The sequence below is a fragment of the Vombatus ursinus genome, unplaced genomic scaffold (assembly GCF_900497805.2).
Source record: "Vombatus ursinus unplaced genomic scaffold, bare-nosed wombat genome assembly UNPS02014768.1, whole genome shotgun sequence".
NCBI lineage: Eukaryota > Metazoa > Chordata > Mammalia > Diprotodontia > Vombatidae > Vombatus > Vombatus ursinus.
In genome coordinates this window covers 18,239,880-18,266,048 of record NW_020954546.1, presented here as the reverse complement: position 1 = coordinate 18,266,048, position 26,169 = coordinate 18,239,880, and the positions used below count along the sequence as shown (strand labels likewise).

Here is a 26,169-nt window from a genome sequence, read left to right as displayed (position 1 = left end):
GATAGATTGGAACTCAGGTCTTTCTGACTTCAGATTCAGTGTTCTATTCACTGAGCCACCTAGTTGCTTCAAAGGTCAGGCATAATAATAAACTTTATTATATAGGCCATGACAGAAAGAGAGATTGGTTAGCTTACAGAATTTCTGTCAGCCAAGCAAGCTCTGAATATAAATGTATATAGGTGTACATATACATATATTCTATTATCAACATAATAGCTTTTATACATGTATTCACATATGTATAGCTACACATGTATATATATATATATACACATGTATGTATAGCTATAAATATGTTCATAGTGGCTGGAAAGCAGAAAAAAAATGGCAAGCAATCGAATTACTAATCTGTCATTGACCTTGGGGGAACATAGAATGGCAACTTTGCTGTGCTCGGTGGCTAGGAGAGCAGGGGCCTAGGAAAGAACAGTCAGAAAGATGGGGTAGGTGAACAAGACCGCTCATTTTGTGCTGAAGAGTGTAAGAAGTGCAAAAGAAGCTTGTTTAAAGATGAAGGCCCTCATGCCACGAGAAAAAAGATAGAGGACCCTTCTCTCTCTGACTCTGAAGCCTTGTCTTTTCTTTCTTTCAAGACTAAATTCTTTTTAAGTAGAATGAATATGGAGATAAAAAATTCTTAGAATGCCAGAGATAAAAGATCTTTTTACAATTGTAGAGTGTGTTCAGAAAAGGATACAAAAACAAATAGGACAATTTTGTTAATAATATGTTAAATGTAATATATATCTAAAAACAAAATATAAAAAAAACTAACAGAAGTTCATAATTTCCTAAATAATCTTGTTTTTATTATTCTTTGAATATTGGGATGTTTGCTGATGGTTGAAAAATATAATAAAAAAGAAGAAAATTTAATTTCAAAAAATTGTCTACTCCAACCATCACATTTTCAGAGGAAGAAACCAATGTCCATTAGTTTCAGTAAGTCAAGTTACTTGCCCAAGGTCACCTAGCTAGTGACAAAGCTGGGATCAAAACCCAGGTTTCTCTGCACACAGTAGGTTCTTAATGAATTTTTGTTGAGGTCCTTGGTAAAACTGAAGGTCTCCTGGCTTCTCAGTTTCTTTCCACCACAATATTCTGCCTCCTTCACCAACACTATTTCAAAGGGAGAGAATGAAATGTTCACATACGGGATTTTCTTTTTCATGGTGTTGAAATTTGCAATTGTCACACTGCTGTCATGGGCCCCACCTCCTTGCTCCTCCTAGGCCACCCTAGGCCATCTCTGCCTAAAACAGAGACCATGAAATGCCTAGAATTCAGATACCCTGGATGAAATAAAAGTTGAGCTTCTTCTGTGACAGTTCTTTCTATTGGTATATACCATGTGGGAAGGAAGAGTGGGTCACCAGCAAATGATTGACAGCCCAAACCTTTATACAATCTTTGTTATTCCCAGTCCTAATACACTGATGTTCCCTTGACCCTAGAGTTTGCTGACTCAGAGTCTCCTACATAGAGCCACACACACACACACACACACACACACACACACACACCCTTACATACATCTACTCTGGATGAATCACAGAACATTAAAAATGGAAGACACCTCAGAGGTCATTTGGTCTCAACTGGTCAGTCTGCTGTTCAACTGGGCCCATATAACCTACCCATCCTGAGCTCTCACTTTTCTCTCTTAGAAACACTATGGTATAGCAAACAGAGTGCAATACTAAAAAAAAAAAAGACACTGAGTCTGAACCTACTCAGATACTTGGTGAGCAGTTAGATCCTGGGCAAGTTAATTAATTGGCTTTTCTGGACTTCAATATTCTCATTAGTAAAATGGGAGATTAGACTTAAGGTACATAGGTACATACATAGGTATATTCACACTGCCTCCTCTGATCAAACATAAGATCCTTGGCAGTAGGGATTACTTCTTTTTTTTGCTTTGGTTTGGTTTCTCTTTGTATCCCCCCAGGTTAGTAGTGCCTGGTATACAGTAGGTGCCTAATAAAATTGTGTTGACCTGTCTGAGCTTTAATTTCCTCTTCGGTAGAACAAAGAGCTATTGCTAAATGGTCTTTCAGGTCCTTTCTAGGCATCAACAGCAGTTGCCCCATGGATGGCATGCCAGATTTGGAAACATGAAGATCTGAGTTCCAATCTTGCCTGAGATACGCGCGAGCCAGCCCTATGACCCTAGGCAAGTCACTGGACTTCTATGTGCCTTAGTTTCCTCATCTGTAAAATGGGGATAACAATAACATCTACTCCCAGAGGTATTGTGAGAACCAAATGGGAGAACATGTGTAAAGTGCTTTGCAAACTTTAAGGTGCTACAAAAATCCTCCCTATTCTTATATCACCCTTTAAAGTCTACAAAGTGTTTTACATATATTCTTTTTTTTCATCCTCACCTATGAGGGATGTGCTATTATTATCTTCATTTCACAGATGAGAAAATGGAAGCTGAGAGCAGTTAAGTGACTTGCCTAGGGTCACAGAGTAAGGGTGAAGGCCTGAGGCAGGATTTGAACTTGGGTCTTCCTGACTCTAAGTCCAATGTTCTCTCCACTAAACCATGCTGCCTCCACACTCTGTGAATTATGAAACATCTAGTAACATGGGATTGTGTAGGAAGGAAGGAAACAGGAGAGAAGAAAGGAACAAAGGAAGGAAGGAAGGAAGGAAGGAAAAAGAAAGAAAGAGGGAAGGGAGGGAGGAGGGAGGGAAAGAAGGAAGGAAGGAAAGAGAAAAAGGCAGGAAGGAATAAGGGAAGGGGGGAAGAAAAAGGCAGGCAGGCTAGATGAATGGATACAAAACCAATTTCAACAAAAGACAAATCATTTAGTGCCTATCATGGACACGTATATAACTTTTGGGGTCTCTTTTGTTCTGTTCACCAAGAAAGTCATAGCAGAAATGTCTTTAGAGTCAAATGGACATGGTGATATGTCAACCAAATAGTTCTTTTATGAAAGTGTCTAGAACACGATATATCGTCATGCTTGGAAACTTGTTCTAATTAGGTTCTGTAGTAACTGTACCATCTAGATACCAAGCAGTGGTTCTCTGGAAATGTTGCTGGATTTTGGAGTCATAGGGCTTAGTTTGAATCCCACCTCAGCTACTTACTGACTAAGTGACCTTCTGCAAGTAACTTAACTTCTTTGTGACTCAGTTTCCTCATGTGTAAAATAAAAGGATTGAATGACAGGGTCTCTAAGATCCCTTTCAGCCCCCCCCCCCATCTATGTTCCTATGACCATGTTCTTAGTTTATAGGATTTCTAGCTAGAATAATTTATTCTGAAGGTCACATTGTATCAATTCTTTTCTCTGTTAGTTTTGCAATGACCTTGCCCCAAGTCAGTGGTGCTTTGAGCTGACCTACCAGAACAGCAGAGAGTCCATGAGCACATGTTGACCTGACTTGATCAGTCATCATTCTTCATGATTCAACTTTGACTTATTCCAATCTATCCTCCAAATATTGACCAAATCAATATTCTGAAGGCATGAGTTCTATCCATTGCATATAGACTCTGTGACCCTGGGCAAATCATTTAACTTGCCAATATCCCAGGCTACCTTCTAAGCATCCAAGGTGCAGAACAGGTGCTAACTTGCATTGGGAGAGGCCAGTGAGATCCCGGGAACACAAGTTCTCTCCCTTGCTCACAAATGGTCAGTGGCTCCCAATTGTCTCCAGCATGAAATGAGAAGTCTTCATTTGGCTTTTAAAGGTTTTCAGGATCTGTCTCCTATTTACCTTGCCAGACTTCTTCCGTAAGATTCCTCTTCATGTTCTAACCAAACTAACCAACATATTCTTCCCCTAACTATCTTCTGTCTACCATCTACCACCCATAATCTACCATCTCCCACCCCTGTGCCTTTGCCCAGTCTGTCTTCCATCCCAACAATCACTCCCCTTTGACTTCCACCTCTTAGAATCCTTAGCTCCCTTTAAGGCTCAGCTCGGGTTCTTCACTGAGCCATCCTACCAGTGATGAGTCTTGAAATGATCCATCATCTACTTACTTATCCATGCACATAGGATCATAGAATAGGGATAGGGACTGACTCTGTGATCGTCACAGATTTAAGGCACTCCCAGATGAAGAAACCCTCTATCAAAGCCTATTGGCCTCTTCTCCACAACCTAGGGTCTTAGAGAGTTTTGTAAAGTACTAAGAATTTAAATTATTTGCCCGGGCCACACAGGTGGGATGTGTCAGATGTAAGATATGAACCCAGGTCTTAGCATCAAGGCAGACTCTCTATCCATTTCACCACACTGTTTTCTGGCAGGCAAGAAAGGATCATATATTTAGAGCTGTAAGGCACCTCAGAGGCCATCTAGAGCAACCTCATTTTATAAACACAAAAGAAATTTATAAATTATAAATATATATTTATAAATGCATTGTTGAGGGATTCACTCTGGGTTACTCAGGTGAATCACTCTAGAACAGGGGTTCTTCACCTTTTTTGTGTACTGGACCCCTTTGGCAGTCTGGTGAAACCACTTTAGCACATTTTAAAATACACAAGATTACAAAGGAAGCAAAGTATATTGAAATCCACTTATCAAAATACTTTTTTAAAAAACACGTTTACAAACTCCAGGTTAAGAAACTTTACCATAGAAGAATCTAATCACTCTGAAGGCAAGGACTGTTTCTTTTTTTTTTTTGTCTTTGTGTCCCAGGTGCCTAGCCTAGGGTCTCCTGTGTTTAATAAATGTATGCATTTAATAAATGTTGGTTAGATGAAATTGAATCCAGAAGGTGGTGCACCCTTTCTCACTTTGCCCTTCCTCTCTCTTCTCTCTCCTTCTCCACGTCTTCCATGTTTCCCCTGCCCCTCCCTCCCCCAGTGCATTCCCAAAAGCAGAACAGACAGACCTGCGTCAGGAAGAGCTTAATATGCGCCTTTGCCATGGCCTTCATTATCAGTGTCATGTTGATCGCGGCCAATCAGATCCTCCGCAGCGGCATGGAGTAGTAAGTAGTCTTTCACCCGACACTGTGAACCAAACTCGCCATGCATGTGCATGCCCGGTGGGCAGACTTTTTTCCTCCATGAAACCGGAAAGGGAACAAGGTGGACACCAAGACGCTTTCGGCAAAGGGAACCCGAGGCCGGCAGGACGACCCGTCTTGAGAACCAGCTCCATCTTCTTGTCAGGGACACCAAAGGGCTGTCTTCAATGCTTTAATAGTTTTGTTTCCTAATGCAATAAAATTAAAAAAAAATAAAATAAAAACCCGGGGAGTTCTGAATTCTTGCTTCAGCCATCAATAGGAACTCTGAGGAGAAGCTTCATTTCCATCTGGGACCGACGTGTGGTGGTCTACGCTGGGAGTCGGAAAGAGAGAGAAAGAGATCAGAGACTGAGCATGAGCTGCAGTTACTACTGGCCAACTCCATACATCCAACCCAAAGCTTGGCCAACAGCAGACTCTTCCTGGGGGTGGGCCTATTTTGGCTCCACAGAAGCTGACGTTGGTGTATCTGCGAAGAAGGCCACCATTTCATCTCCCTCAGCTTACTCCGTCCACCCCCAACGGAGCCCCTGTGACATGAGGGCAAAGCCATTGTACAGGATCATGATTTTCAAGTGGTACCACACCTTATTGGTGTGCGTGTGTGTTTGCGTGCTATTCCTACTTTTTTTTTCACTGCCTTGGACACAGGACTTTTTTTTGGCAGAATTGAGGGCTGGGGAGGAGGGCTTTGGGTCTCCATTTGCAGTTTTCTTTCTGTCCCCAGTGCAGACAGGGGAAGCTCCTTTTATGCACCAGCATCTTGGAATCTGCATAGAGCCTTTTTCCCAAACTTGCCTCCTGTGCAGCCATTAGAGAGAGAAAGAAAAAAAGGAAATATATGTGTATATGTATAAATATATAGATATATTTGGCTTCCTAATGTATGTGCCCAACTATGCCATTGTCCATTCTAAATTTTTTGTTTCTGCTATAAATCGGTCCCTTAGCAATGCAATTATTATTATTATTATTGTTGTTGTTGTTGTTATTCTTTTTTACTGGGGTAGATGGAATATTTTAAGCCCTCCAACTACGTGTTATCTTTGGTGATAGAGATAAAGAATGAGCAAATCTTTCTGCCAGATCTACTCTGTAGGTGACACTCTCCTGGAGGAACATCTTTCCTTTTCTCCGTCAGTCATTCTTCCCCCTTCCCTGTCAGGTTCCATCAGTGTGTGGGCTCAGGGTAAAATCAGCCCAACAGAGCATTTTAAGCCAAAGTGACTGAGATGGAAAGATCAAACTACTATATTTTACATAACATCTCCTGACATTCAGATTCTGCGATTGACTCATTTTCACGGAAGAGATTTTAATGAGCTTAGCAAACAAGACAGGTAATTTACTTTTGCATGCATGGTGGTGATGGTGGTGGTGGTAGTGGTGGTGGTGGTAAAGAGGGGAACAAAATGACCTGTTTTCAATGCAATCTTGAAAACTGTAATTTAGTCTCTTTTCTAGGGTGCCGTATCAGTCCGTTACAATTAATTCTCGTTTTGCATAGTCTGATTAGTGAATTCTCATCAACTGTAACATTTCTCTGTAACATTTCTCATTGTACTTTTCCAAGCTCGGTTGGGAGCTCAGAAATACTTCATTAAATTCTGTCATGGGGTTTTTCTGGGTGCATTCTCATCTACATCCTAAATCCAAAAGCTTTCTCTTGCTTGGTACCTTTCTTTCTTTCCTGTTTTGGGGTAACTGAACACTCACCTAGCTGGGTTTGGGAGCCTGCTTTGTCTTCTTGGAGCATGCCCCTACCTTCCCTCTCCTCCCTCCATCCCACGACACCCCACCCTGCAATCTGGCCCCACTCCAAGCTTTCTTCCCCTCCTCCTCCTCCTCCTCCTTCCCGGTCACCACAGTTAGCTGTCTGTTCGTAAGACGGGGTCAACTCATCTGTGGAATCTTCCTGCCGTAGGAAAGTGAGAATCTTCACACTATGCAGATATAAGGGTCTCAAAACAAAAAACAAAAACAACCTTTCCTATGAGTGACAGTGGAGGTAGGCTCGGAAGCAGATGTGAGCCTCTGGGACCACAGGTGGGTGGTCCAGGGATCAGGGAATCCCCCTTCTGAAATCCCCATGGAGTCAGAGTTCAGGATCTTATTTGACAGTTTACTTTTGACTTTCTGTGTGATGTCAGACAAGTCACATGCCCTCTCTGGGCCTGTTTTCATGCCAGCATAGCTAGGGGACTAAGCTACCCAATCTGTGAGAATCCTTCCAGGTCTAACATTCCGAGACACACAGTGTCATGAAATCCAAGCCCCTCACTTTACAGTTAAGGAATGGAAACTCAGAGAGATTAAGTGACTCATGACTCGAGGTCACTGACTCCAAATCTAATGCTCTTTCCAGTATGACACCCCCTTGATCCTATGCACCCAATGGTGGCCGCTCTAAGGAAAGGAGTGTCCAGTGACCAGTGCTCCCCTGTGTATGCAGGCAGAGGTTCAGAGTGAATGGTACCTGCCTAGACCTTCAAGATGGAGGCAGACGTGGAAGAAAGCTCTGCATTAACTTGAATTTCAATTCAGGGATTCCTCAGAGCCAGAAGGGACCGTTAATATCATTTGCTATGAACCCGTCCTTTTTGCACAGGAGGAAACTGAGTGAGGAAGTGACTTCTTCAGGGCCAGACCCCTAATGTATGCCAGAGCCAGGATTTGGTGCTTTGTTTGGGTTTGATCCTTCTGGATAAATACCCTTTTCTACAGGGTGACATTCCTTTCCCTCTGAAGTGGTACTGGATCCCGGTGCTGAATAAAAATGCTTGGAAAGTGCTTTAGAGGATGCAAATAGATCTCTTTTGATTCCCTCCTGGTTAGTCACTTCAAAAGAAGAGCTGTGGGGGCCCTTGGAAGCCTCACCCCAGCAGGGTCCCCTCTCACTGGCTTGCTCCATTGGAGAGAAGTCTGCACTCCAATGAAATGGGAAGCAGATAGCACGGAAGGACAATTGAAAGGGAAACCACGCTGCCTCCCTTCCTTGGCTAGGCCCCCTGCCTCAGTCCCCCCTACATCAGAAGCCCAAACCAGAAACATTCCACATTATAGCACTTTAATTCACGAGACCTGAAAGTTTGTTTCAATAGCAGCCTGCTCATGGTAATTCATACCCATGGTACTAGATGTATAAGGCAGCTATTTCTCACTCCCCAAAGACAGCCAGGGCCAAGTGTCAAGTATAATGGAAAAGACTGATCCCTTATTGACGATTCTAAAAGGACCCCCCGCCTTCCGCAGTGAGAGAAAAGCCAAGAGAGACATATCCAGGTGTGATTATTATGCCAGATGTGAGATCATCCAGTGTATTAGGGGACTGAGCCAGAAATGTTATCTCCTGGAATCCATTCCAGCCCAGCATATGCTTACTGTATATCAGTGGAGGGTAGGGGGGCTCCTTTTCCCTCTCACACTTCCTCCATCCTCACATCTCCAACTCTCATCTCGAAGGGGCCTGAAGCAGGGTTTCAGATGGGGTCTTCTTCAGGTGGGAGAAAATGGCTGCTGGGGTGAAGGCCCCAAGGAAGATGTCTACAACACACTCCTAAATTTAGATCTTAGAACTCTCATTTTTCAGATAAGGAGATTTAGGCCTAGAGAAGTGGCTTGCCCCGGGGGTCATACCAACCTCTTCTGGGCCCCAGAAAGCACCAGAATGCCCTGAAAGGGGCAAAGGCCGAGAACACTGATGCCCCTTTCTGTGCCAGTGGGGTGGGGAGGGAGAAAGGAAGGAAGGAGGGAAGGGGGTCAGGAAGGAGGAGGGCTATCTGCAAAACTTCATCTAGGGGCCTGGAATCTCAGCCCTGGGACCTCTTATTAACCCACTTAGTGGTGTCCAAGGAGCAATTCACATTTTGGAAAGCAGCCCCACACTGATGGCCTCTCCTTGAGCTATTTCCTGGCTTCTCCTTAGTGGTGAAGGGTTGGGCAGGGGGGAGCTGATTTTATGGGCCTGATTCCCTGGCTTGGTCTGGGAAGCATTTGCTGCTTCCTTGCAAGGCTGGCCTAGGATACTGACACCCTAGCCTTCCTGGCCCCCGTTCATGGGTGTTTTCTTAGATGGAAGAAATCTGGCCTCTCTGGGCCCTCTTCTCCATCTCCCAAACCCCTTCCTAGCTATAGCCTGAGTGAGATGCTTAACACATAAAGGACTGAGAAGTAGACCATGGAATCTGAAGCTGAAAGAAAGACCTTGGAGATCATTTGATTGATACTCTAGCTGTATAGAGGAGGAAGTGGAGATTGGGAGAGCAGAAGTCACTTGCCCAAGGTCACAGAGCCAGTAGGTAGCCAAGCTGGGATTTGAACCCAGATTCCTCTGACTCCATATGCAGAGACTTTCTTACTATGCCATAGTTATTCACTTCTTGTCTCTTTTGTCCCCACAGTTGACTGGACAGAATGGACTATTATGCTGGAAAACCAGCTGCCCCTAGTTTGGTGAGGGGGAGCTGAAGGAAGAGGTCCCTAGGATGAGTCCCTAATCACAGAGCCACTCCAAAAGCCATTCCAAAAGAGCACTGGCCTCAGTGTCCTGAAGATCTCCTACTTGCTGACTGTATGGGCAAATCACTTCTCTCTGGCTCTCAGCTTCTCTTGCTGTCAAATGAGGAAAGGAGGGGAGCTTGACAAGGTCAGGAGTTCTTTGTCATAGGGATCATAGACCCCTTTGGCATCTGGTGGACCCTTTCTACGGACCCTTTCTCAGAATAATATTTGTTACCTACATTCATAATCCAAGAAAATGCTAAATTTCAGTTAGAAGCTAGTGAAAATAAAGGTAGAAGTTTGTCCCATCCAAGTTCACGAACCCTTCTGAAATCTTAATAAGAATCCCTGGACTTGATGACCTCTTTGGGCCCCTTTTCTGTGTTGTATTCCATGAGTCTCCTCTAACTTTGTAGCAATGGGGGGGGGTGGGGGGAGATCAGTGACAAACACAGTATGTAGTGTAAGCCCTTCCTGCCAGAACAGGTGCTGATGAGGCCACCACAAAGGACGGAGGGAAAACTAGAAGTAGGGGGAGGAAGCAACTGTTTGGAAGAGAAACTTGGGCAAGGAAAAAAGATTACAGGCCCCTAGGTCTAAGGATGGAAGAGACCCCAGAGGCCATCAGATCCAACCCCTTCATTTTACAGAATAAGAAACTGAGAGGGAAATTAAGTGACTTACCCAAGGTCACATAGCTGGTGTCAGAAGCAAACTTTGAACTCAGGTCCTCTGATGCCAGAGTCAGTGCTCTGTCCATTGTGTGGAGAAACCTCCTTTTATCCCCTTGTCCTAAGTAGAAGCTGTTGTTAGAGCTTTGTCTCCCACCTCTGCCCCCCACCCCTCTGACATCTCAACTCGGGAGCATCCTATGTTGGGGTCAAGAGCAGTGCATGGCAAATCCCACAAAGAGCATCTGTATTATAGAGATGTCACTATGGCAACACTCACGCTCCACCGTGGGCTTGCCAAGCCACAGAAAAATATGGAATGCTTTCTTAAGGAATGCTGGGGGCCTACTGGCTCACAACCCAACTCCCTTGCAAAAAGGCTCCTGCGGGCAGAAGAACCCCCCCCCCCCCCCTCAAACCGCTGGGCCCATCTAGCCTTCCCTCCCAGCTATCCTGCACTCTGGTAACACTTGTTCATTAGCACAGGGCAGCTGTTGCCAGTGGGGCCTTCACCCGCTGCCTCCTTCCTAAGCTGGCCCCCAAAGCCAAACTGTGGTCTGGAGGGCAGCAAAGATTTTAATCTTTCCATTAAGACAAAAAAAGCCTCATCTTGTCTGTCGAGAAGCTCCTGACGAGCCAGCAATGTGGAGTGAGGTAGCTGAAGGTTCAGCCACAGGTTGATTCCATGTCTCCTATTTCAGGAGTTTCAGTGAGGTCAACTATGGATGGCGGACAAACTTCCTGTATTGCTAAGCAATAGATCATAAGGCCTTTAAACTAGAGCCAGATGGGGCCAAGGAGGCCATTGAGTCCAACTGCCCCATTTTAAAGGGGAGGAAACTGAGGCCAAGGGAGAGAAAGTTACTTGCCTAAAATCAAGTAGGTGGGACCATAAGATCCTAAATCCAGAAATGGAAGGGACCTCCTAGGCCCATCAAGTCCAGTCCCCTCTATGAGGAGACAAGGGAAGGAAAGTGACTTGCTCAGGGTCACTCAGTAGAAGGGCCAGGATTTGAAGAGAAGGCCTCCTATGCCAAATATAACAGTCTGTCTCCTGTGCCATGCTGCCTCCCATGAATGGTGCACAGGAAGAATTTTCCTTTTCTTACCTGCTCTTTTCTATCCTTTGTCATATCCTTATGACAAATAGTTTTCTGTCCTGTGTCTGTCCTCATTCAACATCATCCAAAAGGAAGAGGACAAGTCTACTTGGGCATCTCTGCTCCTCCCCGACTCCACTCCCCTCCCCTCAAGTGGACCAAACTTTGAGATGAGTCACCAGCAGCCCAGTGAGGTGATACACTCACCTTTTGCCCTAAGAATCTTGCACTAAGTTTGCATGCCAGACCTGAGTCAGAGACGAAAGTGAACTCCATTCTCAGTGGTTCCTAGCTTGGCGTGGCCTCCCCACCTGTGGACTGAGGTCCTTGGCACCCAGAGTGGGCAAGCTGGGCTGGCTCAGGGGTATCTGATCGGGATGGCTGCTCTCCAGGGATGGGAATCCTGGGTTCCCCTGAGGCTTTGCTGCCTGGGACAGATATACCTGTTGGGCTGATACATCCTACATTCCCATGCTGACCACCCTGGCTCTGCGCCACTTATCCAAAGCTACCAAGGTACATTGATTCCTGGGGGCCCCTGGGCAGTGGAGAAATGAGTACTCTCTAACTATGCCTTCATTTGGCCAGAAAAATAAACTGAGGCTCAGAATAATAACAGTAACTGATATGTACATATCATACTGATATTTATAGTAACTCATATGTATATAGTTCTGTGACATTTGCAAAGTGCTTTAAATTCATAAGTTCATTGAAGCCTCACAAAACCATTCAGCATTATCATTCTCATTTTATAGATGAAGAAACTCAGATTCAGAGACATTAAATGATTCAACCATAGCTCTAAGTGCCAGAGGCAGGATCTGAACCCAGGTCCTTCTGATTTCAAGGCCTGATAATGTGAGGAAGGACTTTGCTCCTCTTATAGCGAGGAGATTGGTAGGTATGGGAACTTCAGAGTGAACAGATGCTCTGCCTCTCCAAAGAGAACATGGTAAGGACATCTGGACTCTGGTGGCAGGAGGAAAAGTGGAAGTGAGACTGGAACTCAGCGCTGTCAGAGGCTGGAAATTGTTACCAGGGTAGGTAAATTGGGGTAATTCTTTCCTGGAGATCTTGAAGATTGTGGGATCAAAGATTTAGAATTGGACAGGGCATTAGAGACCATTGAGTTCATCCCAATCATTTTGGATGGGAGGGAATTGAGACCCAGAGAGGTTGAACAATTTACCCTGTGTCACACAGGTAGTTAGTGGGAGAGGGAGGCAGAGAGAGAACCCAAGTCCTCTGACGCTCCCATCTGCCTGTAAGAGGTTGGGGCCAAAATTCCCTAGAGAAAAGGGAGGGGAATTGCCTTTGATGGCTTCATCAGCTACCTTCTCTGTGCTCCAAGATTCTAGGGTTCAGGGGTTCATCCTCTGGTTCTCCCCATCATCATACCACTCCCCAACAATGCCTCATCCTTTAGCCATTCTGTAAGGGGAAAGATTCAGGGACAGCGAAGAAAGCCTACTCAGCAGCCAAGGTCTTATTTTCAAATTATTTAAAATCATGGTAAAATAAAAGAGGCTTTGGGCTGCCTCCGAAAGACCCCGTCTCCATGACAATTTAAATGTCAGAACTGCTCACCTTCAATGCATGCTTCCTTTGGCTAAGCTGCTCTGAAGACAAGATTCAGCAGTGACGGGGCTTTGCAGCATAGTGCCTGGCTGCCTCACGTCACTTCAGTAAATAAATAAGTGAATTACTGAGTGAGTGAGCAGATGTGTAAGTGAGTGAGTGTGTGAGTGGGTAAGTGAGAGAGTGAGTGTGTGAGTGAAGAAGTAGCTGAGGGAGGAAGTGAGTAAATATGGAGCAGAGTATGGGAAAAAATTAGGGACTAGACATAGCAAGGGAGCAGTCTCATTGGGCAAATGACGGACCCCTTTCCACCGTTAACATTCAAGGCAGTCTCTGGAGATGTGATCCCAACCCAGTCTGCATTTCCTGATACCTTAGGGAGGATCCAGTAAACACAACAGGAAAATTAACCCGGAGGCATGCTGATGAGGAAGAGAACATGTCTTTTAGGAGTGAGGCAAGAGGAATATCACCAAATTAGAGGATCATAGACACACAGTAGGATGGGATGTTCCAGGTCATCTAGTATAGGACCACAGATTTTAAGTTGGAAGGGCCACCAGAGGCCATCTAGTCCAAACCCCTAATTTTACAGATATAAAAACTTAGGCCCCAGGGATTTGCAATAGAGCGTAGAAACACCTCAAAGTGTGCAAGCCATGACTGCAGAACAATGGAAGGGGTCGGTGCCTCTGATTTAGCATTCCTACTGAACATGATTTGTGATCTCTCTTCTCCTCCAGAGGTCTCTCTCCTCTGTATCTCTCTCTGTCTCTATCTGATCTCTCTCCTCTCTCTTCTTTCCCTCTCTCTCTCTTCTCTTCTCTTCTTTTTCTCTCTTCTCTCTCCTTCTCTGTCTCTGTCTGTTTCTATCTATTTCTGTCTCTCTCTCTGTGTCTCTGTCTCTCTCTCTCTCTGTCTTTCTCTCTCTGTATCCCTGTCTCTGTCACCTCCCCCTTTTCTGCCATGTACCCAGGTTGACATTTGGGTTTTTGAAGCCAGAAGTGTGCCTTCTCTCATTGCATGCAAAGGATACCTAGAGACAGATTCTCTAACACAGAGATTTTCAATGTGATTGGAAAAGACCAGAGAAGATCGAGCCTGGAGAGTCAAACCATCATAGATTTACAACTAGAAGGAACCCCAGAGGCCTCTACTTCAACTCCTTCATTTTGCAGATAAATCCCAGAGGAGTTGTGACCAAAAGCAGATAGGTCATAAATGGCAAAGCCAGAACTAAAACTTTGGATCCCTGTCACCAAAACCAATGTTCTTTCTGTTGCATCATCCTTTGGGTTTGATTCTGCCTCTCTTAGCTCAAAACTTAATCCAAATAAGGGATCCTGAGGAGTATAAGATGTTCCAATTTGGAAGGAAGTGAACTAGTCCTGGGGAGGACCCAACTGTGACCTAGAGTCCTTGGGTGCCAGAGTTGCCTGGGGTGGAGAAAGGCTGTTTGGGCCATTAAGTCAGGAACTCCAAGAGCCTCTATGCACAAACCTTTGGTTTCCCAGAAGTTGAGTTTATTTGGCCTGAAATCTTATGCTGTTGACTTCAAAATATACACACCAGCTATAATTCCCCTGGTATTTGCCAGACCCATTTCCCAATAATGATGTTCAAGGTACCTGCTGAAGCAAGGTTCTTAACTTCTTTTTGTCATGGAATCTTTTGTAAGTGTGATGAAGCCTATGGACCCCTTCTCAGAATAATGCAAAGGAACAAAATTAAGTATATGGGATTATAAAAGAAATCAATTATATTGAAATAGATGTGTATTTTTTCCCATCCAAGTTCATGGATCCCTTGAAATCTCTCCATGGACTGCAGGTTAAAACCCTTGATCTAAAGCTATGATCTCTGCCCAAACTAGGTTTCCTGTTCCTTCAGAGATTCCCTAGTAATCTGACCTTCATGTTGATTGAAGATGTTAATATGTCTTTTAGAAATGGAGCAAGGTCAAGGGACTCAACTGACAAAACTGCTCAGAAGCAGGGGCAGAAACAACCCTATCTAAGCCGTCACCCTTTGGTGTTATGGTGAGAAATCTGCCAATCTTCCCACTGCATGGCAACAGTCCTTTCCCTAGATAGGATGTCATAGGAAATGTCAAACCCAGACACAATACACTTCACAGTTCCTGGGCCAAGAAATGAAAGGGGAGGGGGAAAAGTCTCTCAATATAGGTTATATGAGTATTTTCTCTCCGGGTCTAGCCTACTTTTGTAATGAAGTGGTCCACTTCACAAGGGACCACCTAGGCCACTGAGCTGTCCATTGTTCTGATCTTAATGATCTGTCCAACTTTGATGTTCCCTGACAAATGCCAAAAGAAGGAGGTTGGTACTGGTTCTTCTTGAAGAGCTAGAAATGCTGACATGTCCTCTGGGCTCCAAGAGCCTCTGCTGTAACTCAAGTCCATCAGGATGGACAGGAGAGGAGAGGACGGGTAAGATACTGATGAATGTAGTGAAATGAAAACAGTACAGGACACAGAGATTGGAGAGGTGAAGTCTAGTTCCCACTTTATCGAAAGCTAGTCATTTGACTTTAAGTGAGTCCCTCTAATGTACCCCACCTCCAACCCTGGGCCTCAGTTTTCTCATCCACAAAATGAAAGTTTTGGGCTAGATGTCCTCTGAGGCCCTTAATAGTGCTAAGACTCTTTATATGAATAAGCTAGAATCGATACCATATGTGAAGAGAGTTGCTATAATGTTACCACATGTGCAATGATAGGGGCATTGTGGCATGATAGGTAAAGGACTAATCTTTGGAGTCAAGAAAACCTTAGTTCAAATCATCTTTGACACATTGAAGTTGTGTGACCCTAAGAAAATTGCTTTACCTCTCAGGGTGCCTCAAGTAATCCCCTAGAACTTCTGGGAGGCAATATGGTATGGTGGAGAGGGCCCTGAACTTAAAGGCACAGGACCTGACCTTGGGCAACCCTAGGCCTCAGTTTTCTCATCTCCAAAGTGAGGGGGGTTGGACTAAGTGGTCTCTGAGGTCCCTTCCAGTTAATTATCCCATTATCCTATGACTCTCTGATCCATTATCTCCCAAGTCAGAGAAAGGTTAGTATCTGCCTTTGTGGAGGGATTTCCCACATCAGTAGTTGGACTATACCAATGAAATCAAAATCATTCATGTATTCATGGAAGTCTTATATTAGTGGTCAGATTTTTTTTCAACCTCCAAAGGCCTAGGATATTACCTCCCACCAAGGAGATAAGTATGTCCAGAAAGTTCAGTTTGGCTGGTAAAACGATCCAGATTGGCTTTTCTCTTGTTAGTCAAGTTTATTGTCTCATAGTCATAAGTAACTTTGGCTTTTCCCATCGCATCTACTGATTTAAGAAAGAATCAAAGATTGACTTTTGTTTCCTTTCTCCTTTCAATTTGCAAATTAATGGGCTAGGGAAACTAGGAAAGATGATCTACTCCCTCTTCCCACCCCCTCCTTCCTTTCCACCATTTCATTTCAAAACAAACGAATTGAAATTCTTGCAGAATTAGAATAAAACAAAAAAACTTCATTCCAGTAAGGGAGGCTCATTTCTTCATTTGAGAGGGTCCTAACTGAAAGCACAGAAGAACACAATTTCCAACCTCTGCTTTTTTCTGGGGGATGGAGGACAGTTGCCAGCTATGTGATAATGGTTTGCCATTTCAATATATAACTGTTCAAAGAGACTGTGAGGAGTTCCATCTCTAGTTGCCTTCAAGAACTAGATTATTAGGAGCTTAGACTAGCTAGATAGGCTTGCTGGAATGTTGGCAAGTGGACTAGGTGACCTCTGGAGGGCCCTTGGACCTTCATAGGTCAGAGATCCAGAGCTGGAAAGGTAGTCAGTTGAAAAGCATTTGTTAGGAGGAAAAGACCTCAGAAGGCATGTGGTCGAACCCCCTCATTATAAAATGCTAAGGAAACTGAGGTCTAGGGAGTTGGAAGGACTTACAGAATCATAAGTCTAGAAGGACAAAAGACTTGAAGAGGCATCTAGTCTAGCCCCCTCATTTTATGGATGGGGAAACTGAGGCCCATCTTGTTCAAGGTCACAGGGGCAGCAAGCACTATAAACAAGACTTGAACCCAGGTCCTCTGACTTAAGAACCAGTGGGTTTTTTCCCACTAGACCATGCTCCCCCTTAGGCTAAGAACATGCTGAACACATTTTCCTTCTTTAGAGTTCTGGTAGCGACCTAACAGAATATAGAGCAAAGAGGAAAAGTGAGAAGTGTGAGACCACCAAAATCTACAATCCCTTTGTCCCATATTCAAATCCAATAGAAGGCATGTTTCTTCTAATTTTCCCCTTTGTGAAAAAGCAGAAGTAGCCATGATTATCCATTTATTTCTAACATCTCCATCTTGATCAGTGTGTGTGAACGTCCCTTGCCCCCTAAGGAAATAACTGTGGCTGGGCCAGGTCTTTTCTGGGGAGGGAAGGAGAGCGGGAGCCTTTGGCGAACTCATGCAGACTTGTTTCTCTTAGCTCCTTCTCCAGGAAAAGCAGAGAATGTTCTTCTTTTCCTCCCTGAAGACTGGGTTCAGGGGGCCTGTCAGTGGCCTCCAAGCAGGCTTTTCCTCCCCCCCTTTCTTCCTCTGACTCAGAGCTACAGTGAAGTTTCTGTATAATAATTTCTAAAGGATCTACCAAAGAATATGACCTTATAGGGGAAATGAAACAAGTAGCACTGTAAGAGAAGCAGGGACAAGTGTAGGGGGCCTGAGTAATCCTGACAAATACCTCCCCTCCCCCATGGAACCCAACTGAAGCCATGAGTTGCTTCCCAAGGTACAGAATTGACAAGGACTGTGCCCAAGGGGCTGTGTCCTGCCCCTACCTCCTGTCCTCGCCCACACTACGCAAGAGTCAACCTATCACTATTCACTTTTACCAATTAGAGTTGTCTCAACTCAGCAGTCCAGATAGACCCATCCCCGTCTCACGTCGCCGTTAAGGTCTAGTGTTTTCTGTTCTTTGTGTCATTGTTGTTTGTTTCCGATTGGTCAATTTCTGCCCATTTATCCTCATTAGCTTCCATTTCTCATTCCGCACTAATCAATCACTTCAGTTCATTATTCCATGACATGGTATTTTAATTAAGAAGAAAGTCAGCAGAGTGGTCAAATGAAAAAACCTTTGTACAAAACTGTAAATATTAATATAAATTAACTTGGCATGCAACTTATTTAACTAATGAATTACCCATTATTAAACTGCTGTCTCAGTGTATAAAGGAAAACTGACTGCCATATTTACCAGATGTTTCCTCTAACCAAACATGACTGTAAATATATAATCTGTATAAAACTATTTTAATTTTACCAGTATTTATGCAATAGAAAAAAATAAAGGTTCTTTTCTCTTCTTTTGATGAGAGATACAATTCATTCTAGCCAACATGCTTTACAAGAGGACACACTGAATTCATTCCAGTATCACAGAGAAACAATTAGGTTGGCCAAGTTATTTAAAAAAAACAACAACAAGGGTCTCTCCCTTCAGGGAAGCAGAGGATGATAAAGAACCTTGGGTCCTAATTGTGTTATGGAGTTTGGAAGCAGGGTAGGGCTAACAGGAAATTCATATAACAAAACAGGGATGACAAAAGAGCTAATGGCTGCATGGTACCACAGTGGGAAGAGCTGTGGACTTTATGGATGGGCGTCTAAAGAACTGGGTTCAAATCTTATCTCTGCCACTTACTTTACCTGAGTGACCTTGAGTAAGCCATTTAACCTCTACAGGCCTTGGTTTACTTATTTATAAAGTTGTGGGTTTAAACTAGATTACCTCTGAAGACTCTTCTAACTATAAGTCTATGATATTATGATGAATGGTGGTGAAAGAACCATAGCACAGAAATGTGAGGGAGGTAAGAGGAGGGGAAAGAGAAAGGGGGGGAGAGAGTGAGGGAGAGAGAGAGAGAGAGAGAGAGAGAGAGAGGGAGGGAGGGAGAGAGAGGGAGGGAAGGAGGGAGAGAGAGAGAGAGTTTTATTGTTATTAGAAACAATGGCAGGGAGTTCACTTGGCTGACAGAGGGAAGTTGTCAGTCAACTGATCATTCCCTACTGTGACTTGAAATAGTAATAAATCTCTGTCTGATCTATGCTCCAAATTGGTATAATGTGGTCCTTTCACCACAATGTCATAGTATCATAGGTATTGTAATTAAATTAGATCCCTTTTAGCTCATAATCTATTGTTCCCACCTTGAGGGCAAGGCCATCTTCATTTTTTTTTCCCTTAGTAACCTCAGTACCTATCACCTGCCTGGCAGGTGCACTTAATAAATGCTGTTGATTGATTGATAGATTTATTGATCATCCATGATTGTCTTCAGCACAGATGATCAAAAATCATACTTAAGAGAACTTTACAAAAGACTAAACAAATAAAGGGCAGCCATATGGAGAAATGGATTGAGTGCCGGGCCTGGAGGCAAATAGACCTGAGTTCAAATCACACTTGCTAGCTGTGTGAACCTGGGCAAGTCACTTCACCCTGTTTGCCTCTGTTTCTTCATCTGTCAAATGAGCTGGAGAAGGAAACGGCAAACCACTCTAATATCACTTGCAAGAAAGCTCCAAATGGGGTCATGAAGAGTTGTACATGACTGAAAATGACTAAACAAAACCAAAAACAAACGATGGTATCTAGCCTGTTCTGGTGAAAACAGTACTATGGCAGGGAAGCTGGGTTCTTGTGCTGACTCTGCCACTAATTTCCTCCATGATGTTAAAAAACAACACTTCATGGAATCTTTATTTTAGAACAAGAAGGGTCCTCAGAAGCCGTCTATCTATCCCTAACTTTCTCATTTTGTAGATGAAGATCAGAGAGGTTAAGTGATTTGCCTGTGTTCACACAAACTAAGTGACAGAGACAAGATTGGGACCAATGGTCTTCCTGACCCCAAGGAAGATGCTTTAACCACCATGTCACACTCCCTTAGCATCTTCCTTTATAAAATGCAGGCTTTAGACTAAATGCCCTTTAGTCTTTTTATGTGACTAGCAAGAAGTTTCAGTAGACCCAGGGTCATAAGAATTGGCTTTGAAGCCCAGCACTGCCAAATACTAGACATATGACCTTGCCTGAAGCACTTAACATCTTAGAGACTCCTTATTAGTATTTGTTGTTGTTTTGTCCTGTTTTTTGGTTGGGTTTTGTTACTTTGTCCGAGTCTGTGAACCACAGAGATGCTATTACTGTCCTATATCAAATTCCACCCCTCAGGTCCCTTTCAGGAGACTTCACATTGATCTAGACTGTCTCCTCCATCTCATTCTGCCAATGTCTTCCTGACAATAAGACTTCATGTTTCTATCTCACTTTTGCATGTATGTTTCTAAATTTTTATTTCATTTAACCCTCATAACTCTGGAGAAGTAGAAGGACTGGATCATGGACCTAGAGCTGGAAGGGAGCTCAGAGGCCATCTAGCCCAATCCCTTCACTATACAGAGAGCAGCCCTCAAAGGCTCCATCACTTGGCTATGATCACAAAGCAAAAGACAATGGATGAGCAGGGGCTGAAACCCAGGTCTCCTGACTTATTTAGGTGATGGCTCTTTTCATTCTAATCCATGATGGTGTCTCACTTGTGTTGTCAACATTATCTAAACAGCTTTACCTAAAATTCTTCTTCAAAAACTTGTACCTGGGTTAAAAGTCTGGTTGTCCCACTGGGCAGGATCTCCAAGGTACCCTGTTCCGGTTGACATTTTTTGCTGTACTTGTCTTTTGGACAATGTGCCCACTGATACAATTCATTGAGAGAAGGCAAGAGTCTTCCTACTGTCTAGTAATCCTAAAGGTCTGCTGTTCTAGGCATGAATAACTGAGTTTTCTCTAAAACTACCTCGTCTCAGAAAGGTAGGGTTGCTTGGCTCTGGTTCTGCCAGATCTGGGCTTTGAGGACCTTTTTTCCTACACTACATATGTAAAGGATGGTATTGTTCTTCTCTTCCACATCAGGCAGCAATTCCACATTGACTAGAAATCCTAGTTTATGGGGAAATGGAACACAGGTGAGTAAAGTTGGAATCTACTTCATAGCCCACCCTGATACTCAAGTATGGGATAACATCCAATTTAATTACCCTGAAGGGCTGACTAATGTTGAATATAAAGCAAAACTTTAAATTGAGGCATGAATTCACCTTGATACCCTGACTATATCTTTTGTGATTGATTTAGTTTAATTAAACTATCTTTACATGAAGTAGGGTTTCCCTATGATTGGGGTTAGGTTCTATATAGAACGTTAGACACCTTGCACAATACCTTTAACGTATGTCTAATTCTTTCTGTATCCAATATTTCCCCTTCATAATCAAGAAAGTTTCACTAGAGAAGGGAGTTTAGAATTGGGTTTGCAATGATAAGAGTCTTGTAACCCGGTGGGTGGGATTATATTAAGAGAAAAGATCCATTGAGACTTATGGCCATATCTCAGGGTCATGCCACGTTTTGTATAAGTAAATAGTATAGTTGATTAGGGGATTGGCCACTAGGTATATTACCTCCTTTGCATTTCACTCTGTAGGAGATGACGTAAGCCCTCACTTCTCCCTAATATTCACTTAGCCGACCCAACTTTATTCTGAGTATTATACTTATTAAGAACCCAGAATTAGAATTTCCTGTGCACCAGATCAGGCTGTGGTGCAGAGGCAAAGAATGAACTATAACAGATGGCCTAGAGAAAGAAAGAATCCTGAGGACTTATCTGCATGGAGCAAGTCTGCGACCAGGAAGCTTAGAAACCTACACATTGATCCCCTTCACCACCATTGTGCCCATTTGAAGGGTCCCCTCTGACCTGACCACACCCACTTAGTACGTCTTTCAGACATCTTATATCTTAGGAAATCCACATTTTGACTTCTACATCTTCCTGAAGCCAAGACACATGGACAGAAACAATGCCTGCAAGACATGAGCTTCTTTGAGGATCCAGTGTGCAGGAAGGTAAGTTAAATTGTCTCATCCGCTCAGAAAAGATCCTATCACCAGGAAGAGAGGGGGCATTCCATTGACAGCTCAACCCTCTGTTCTGATTCACAATCAATGTGACCTTGACCTCTTTTCTTTTCAGTTCTACCCCTTCTCTTCTCTCCCTCCACCTTCCCCCCCCTTTCTTTTGATAGATTATAACTTTAAGGATCACAACCCCAAAGAACACCAAAGAACTAACCTTTTAAAACATCCTAGAAGGCAGCCTGATCTCATTAATTTTATTGGTGAAGAGACTTTGAAAGGAAAAGAATTTGTCTCAGGTGGCAGAACTCCTCAGGGGGAGACATACAATGCAAAGTGTGCTGTGTTTGGACTCAGAAGTTATGAATTTCAACCTGATCTGACACACCATCACATCGACAGTGTGACCTTGGGCAAGTCAGTTTCCCTTTTCTGTAAATTCAAGAAGCTGGACTAGATAGTCTCAAAAGTTCTTTCTTAATCTATAAATCCTGTAAGTGACAGAGCCAGGACTATCTCCTCGCTCCAAGTTTAGACCTCTTGCTGCCCTAACTAGTGGGGAGTTAAAGTAGAGGGTAGATCATCGATCACAGGATGATAGATCTAGGGGTGGATAGTTGGATAACATCCACAGAAACTCTCTTGCTTCTAGGAGCCATGACTATGCTTAGTTCAGCTCAGTGTTGACAGGTTTTCAACAAAGATTGGGGTCACCAAAACTCACATTGGTTAGCACAGTGACCCAGGAGGGTAGATTCAAAGATTTGTTTTGTTAATTAGCACATCCTTAAGCTACCCATCCAGGGCCACCATCATACCTCATCACACATATTAGAAGGCTTGGCCTTGACTCCATTACATAGCAAGCTCTTTGGCCAAGGTTTGGAATGTTTTGTTTTTTCCACCATAAAGAATTTCCAGGAAGTAAGTCAGGCTGCAATCAAATCGAGTATGTCAATAGCTAAATCATGTGGTTTTCCTCTTTAACTAAAGATTCCTTTGTGATCTGTGGAGCGAGTGCCTTGTGGCTCTGGCAGAGAGACCTCAGCCCAAGAGGTCCTTTGTGGGTTCAGTGGCCTCCTTAGATTTCTTGTTTGGACGTGAGGGAGCTCTAAAAACATCTCTCCTTCATTCAAACCCAAACTGCTTTGGCAAGCAAGGGTCTTTGGTGTCAACATACACAAACAATAGCATATCTCCACAGAGAAGTAGAAAATCAGATTTCCACATCATCTAGGGGGGTTGTTTTTCCTGCTCTGCCTTCAAAGGAAAATGTGCTCTGAATTTCCTGCCCAGAGCAAGGAAAAAAAAACCAACACAGTGAACTTTCTTTAATCCTATCGCTCTGGCAACCTCAGCGCCAGAACCTACGCACTCAGCTCCTTTGGATGTTAAACACCATCTTGAGAGTTGGTAAAAAGCACGGAGGAGTTCACTGTGGTTATATTTATTTCTTCTGTTGTTTTTGTTGTTCAGGCTGTCATGGCTCTGATGACGTTTTATGTGAACCTGGCCAATGGAATCTAAATCTCCTGGTGCCCAATTGATACTGAGTGGTGTCAGATCCTCTGTTTTATAAGACGCCCACCTCAGGTGCTGAGCTGATAATGGGCTCCAATTTGCTGTTTCTTTCTCTCTCTCTGCTACTGCTTTGATTTCATCGCACAGATACACAGCAAGAAGAAATCTTAGAGTGCATTGAGTCCAACCTCCTCATTTTACAGATGAGGAAACTGAGGCCCAGGGAGGTTAAGGACCTTGCCTGAGGTCACACAGGTAGCAAGAACAGCAGGCTGGATTTGAATCCAGGTCCTCTGGCTCCAGAACCAGAGATCTTTTTCCTGAACCTCAGAGTGGGAAATGGGAGGTGGGGTCAGGCCAAGCTCTTCTGATGCTTTAAGTGGCTGATAGAGGGACAGCTTGTTGAAATGGATAGAGAGCTGGCTTTGGGTCCAAGGTTCAAATCCTACCTCTCATGAAAGCTGACTATGTGACCCTGGGCAAGTCTCTTAACCTCAGTACTCCCAGGTAACTCTCCATAACTATAAATCACAGAGAAGGTTCTAGACTTCATTGGAAGAAACCAGACAATGCTATAAACATTTGCTGATCTGCATGGGTAGAGGGGCTTTTGTTACAGGGAGTTCCTATGCATTGAAATTGCTGGTCTGTTTCTTTAACCTTCCCACTCCCCCAAAAGGGGAGAATATCTTATATGGTGTCTAATTGCCAGGGCCCCCCCCAATTATTTTCCATTTGCTTTTTATATATTTTCTATTTACTTACTTGCATGCAATTTGTTATTCTCAATATCTAGAGAGCAGGGAGCAAAGTTTCACTTTGTCTTTGTTTCCATAGTGTTTATGGTAGCCCCTGGCACTTAGTAGGCTGCTTAATAAATGCTTATTAATTAATTAATTGATACTGAGTGCACAGCCAGATAACTTCTCTTGGGTAAGTGAGGAGCCCACCTAACAACTAGCAGAAGAAGAAAAAAATTCCTCTTTTGGTGGCTTTTCATTGGCAGGTCTGCTACTGACCCTCTGGAGAGCTGTAGCCAGAAGAGTGATTTCAGCTGCATTGCTACGGAGAGCACCCCCTGAGGCAGCCCTCTTCCTCCTAGTTCTGCCTACCCTGTGCAATCACACAGTAGGCAGAGTGGCTTGTTGTTCTGTTTACATTTCCTTGTTTTCCATCTGCCCCGCTGCAGGAGCTCTACAGCCATCTCAGCTCTGCTGGCCACCAGTGACAGGCAAATGGTGTCGTTTCCAAAAAAGAGAAGCAAGTAGATTCTTCACACTATAGGCCAATGAGGTTGATGTCAATTCCTGGAAAAAATTCTAAGATACATTGTTACAAGCGTTTACTTACAGGCACTTGAAGAAGGCAGACAGCGATCTCTCAGAACCAGCATAGGTTCATTAAGAACAAGTCATACCTTATTACCTTACGAGGCAGGTAGGTTGATCAGGGAAATGTCATCAACACCATATTCCTGGATTCTGGAAAAGAACTCTTGACTCAGTCTCTCAGTGTATCCTTGGAGACAAGATAGAGAAACGTGGAGCTTAGGTAGGTCTAAAACTGGTTCACTGACCAGACCTTAAGAATGATGACTAATATATCAATATGAAGACAATATGGGGTAATGAATAGAGTGCTGGAGTTAGAAAGACCTGTGTTCAAATCTTGCCTCAGATATTTATCATTGTGTGACCTTGGACAAATCATTTAATCCCTCAATTTTCTCATGTGTAAGATGAAGGGATTGGATTTAGAAGCCTCTAGGGGTCTCTTACAGCTCTAAAATTATTGTTCTGTCACCTTGGAGAAAGGCTTTTAGAGAGGATCCCAGGGATCTGTCCAGGGTTCTGTTCTGTGCAACGTTTTTGTCAGTGACTTGGATAAAGGTATAGTTTTTGCTTTCGGACCTGACCTGTGTTTCATAGGGAGAAGTGAACTCCTGATGCAGAAAAATCCCTCTTCTGATGCCAATTGGCAACTCTGCTACAACCTATAGATTTAGAGAATTGTCTTGGGGACTGAGAGGGTAAATGATTTCCCCAAGATAACACAATCTATGCACGTCAAAGATAAGACTTAATTAAGCCCAGTTCATCTTGACTCCCACTCCTGCCTCCCCATTGTCTGCTTTATCAAATTTGCAGATGTCATGGAACTGGGAGGGATAGCTACTACTCTGGATAACTGAATTGAGATCCCAAGATACCTCTGCAGTCTGGAAAGATGCTACAAATTTAATGAGGTAAAATATAAGAGGGACAAATGTAAAGGTTTCCCCTTGGGCTTGAAAGTAATAGCTGGACAAGATTGTTTTGTGTTAGGTGTTTTTTTAAATGGGGACACGACTCTGAAATAAGTCAATATGAAATTGATTATCTAGATAAATTTTGGGTGTGTAAAGTCAAGCAGTATTTCTGATTCAGCTGCCAGAGTGGGTGATAGTTTTATTTAGAGAGCAAGGAAAATAAAGTACTCAGGTACTGAGCTGTCTGGCTAGATGAAAGAAATGTGCCTTGGATAATTCACTGTGCGCAAGAACTCCATTAAGCTTTCCTCCCTTTTTAAAAGTTCAATCCTGATGTAGATGAACAATGCAATGAACTGTGACATCTTTAGATCAGTCACCCAGGCCCAGCAGATCAAACTGACCTACCTAAGGGTGCCACAGCAGGCAGTGGGGACATTGTAATTGATGTCATTTCTTTTAGTAAATAGTATTTTATTTCTCCAATTACATGTAAAGATAGTTTTCCACATTCATTTTTATAAGA

General features: G+C 43.4%; 1 protein-coding gene across 1 annotated transcript in view; it reads left to right on the top strand.

The window, feature by feature from the left end:
* Positions 1-4,985, top strand: part of CALN1 (calneuron 1) — a 452,243-nt gene extending 447,258 nt beyond the window's left edge. The window contains exon 6 of the mRNA XM_027861507.1: positions 4,858-4,985. Within this exon, the coding sequence (XP_027717308.1) occupies positions 4,858-4,985 (128 nt within the window). The remainder of the gene's footprint in view (positions 1-4,857) is intronic.
* Positions 4,986-26,169: the final 21,184 nt, after the last annotated feature.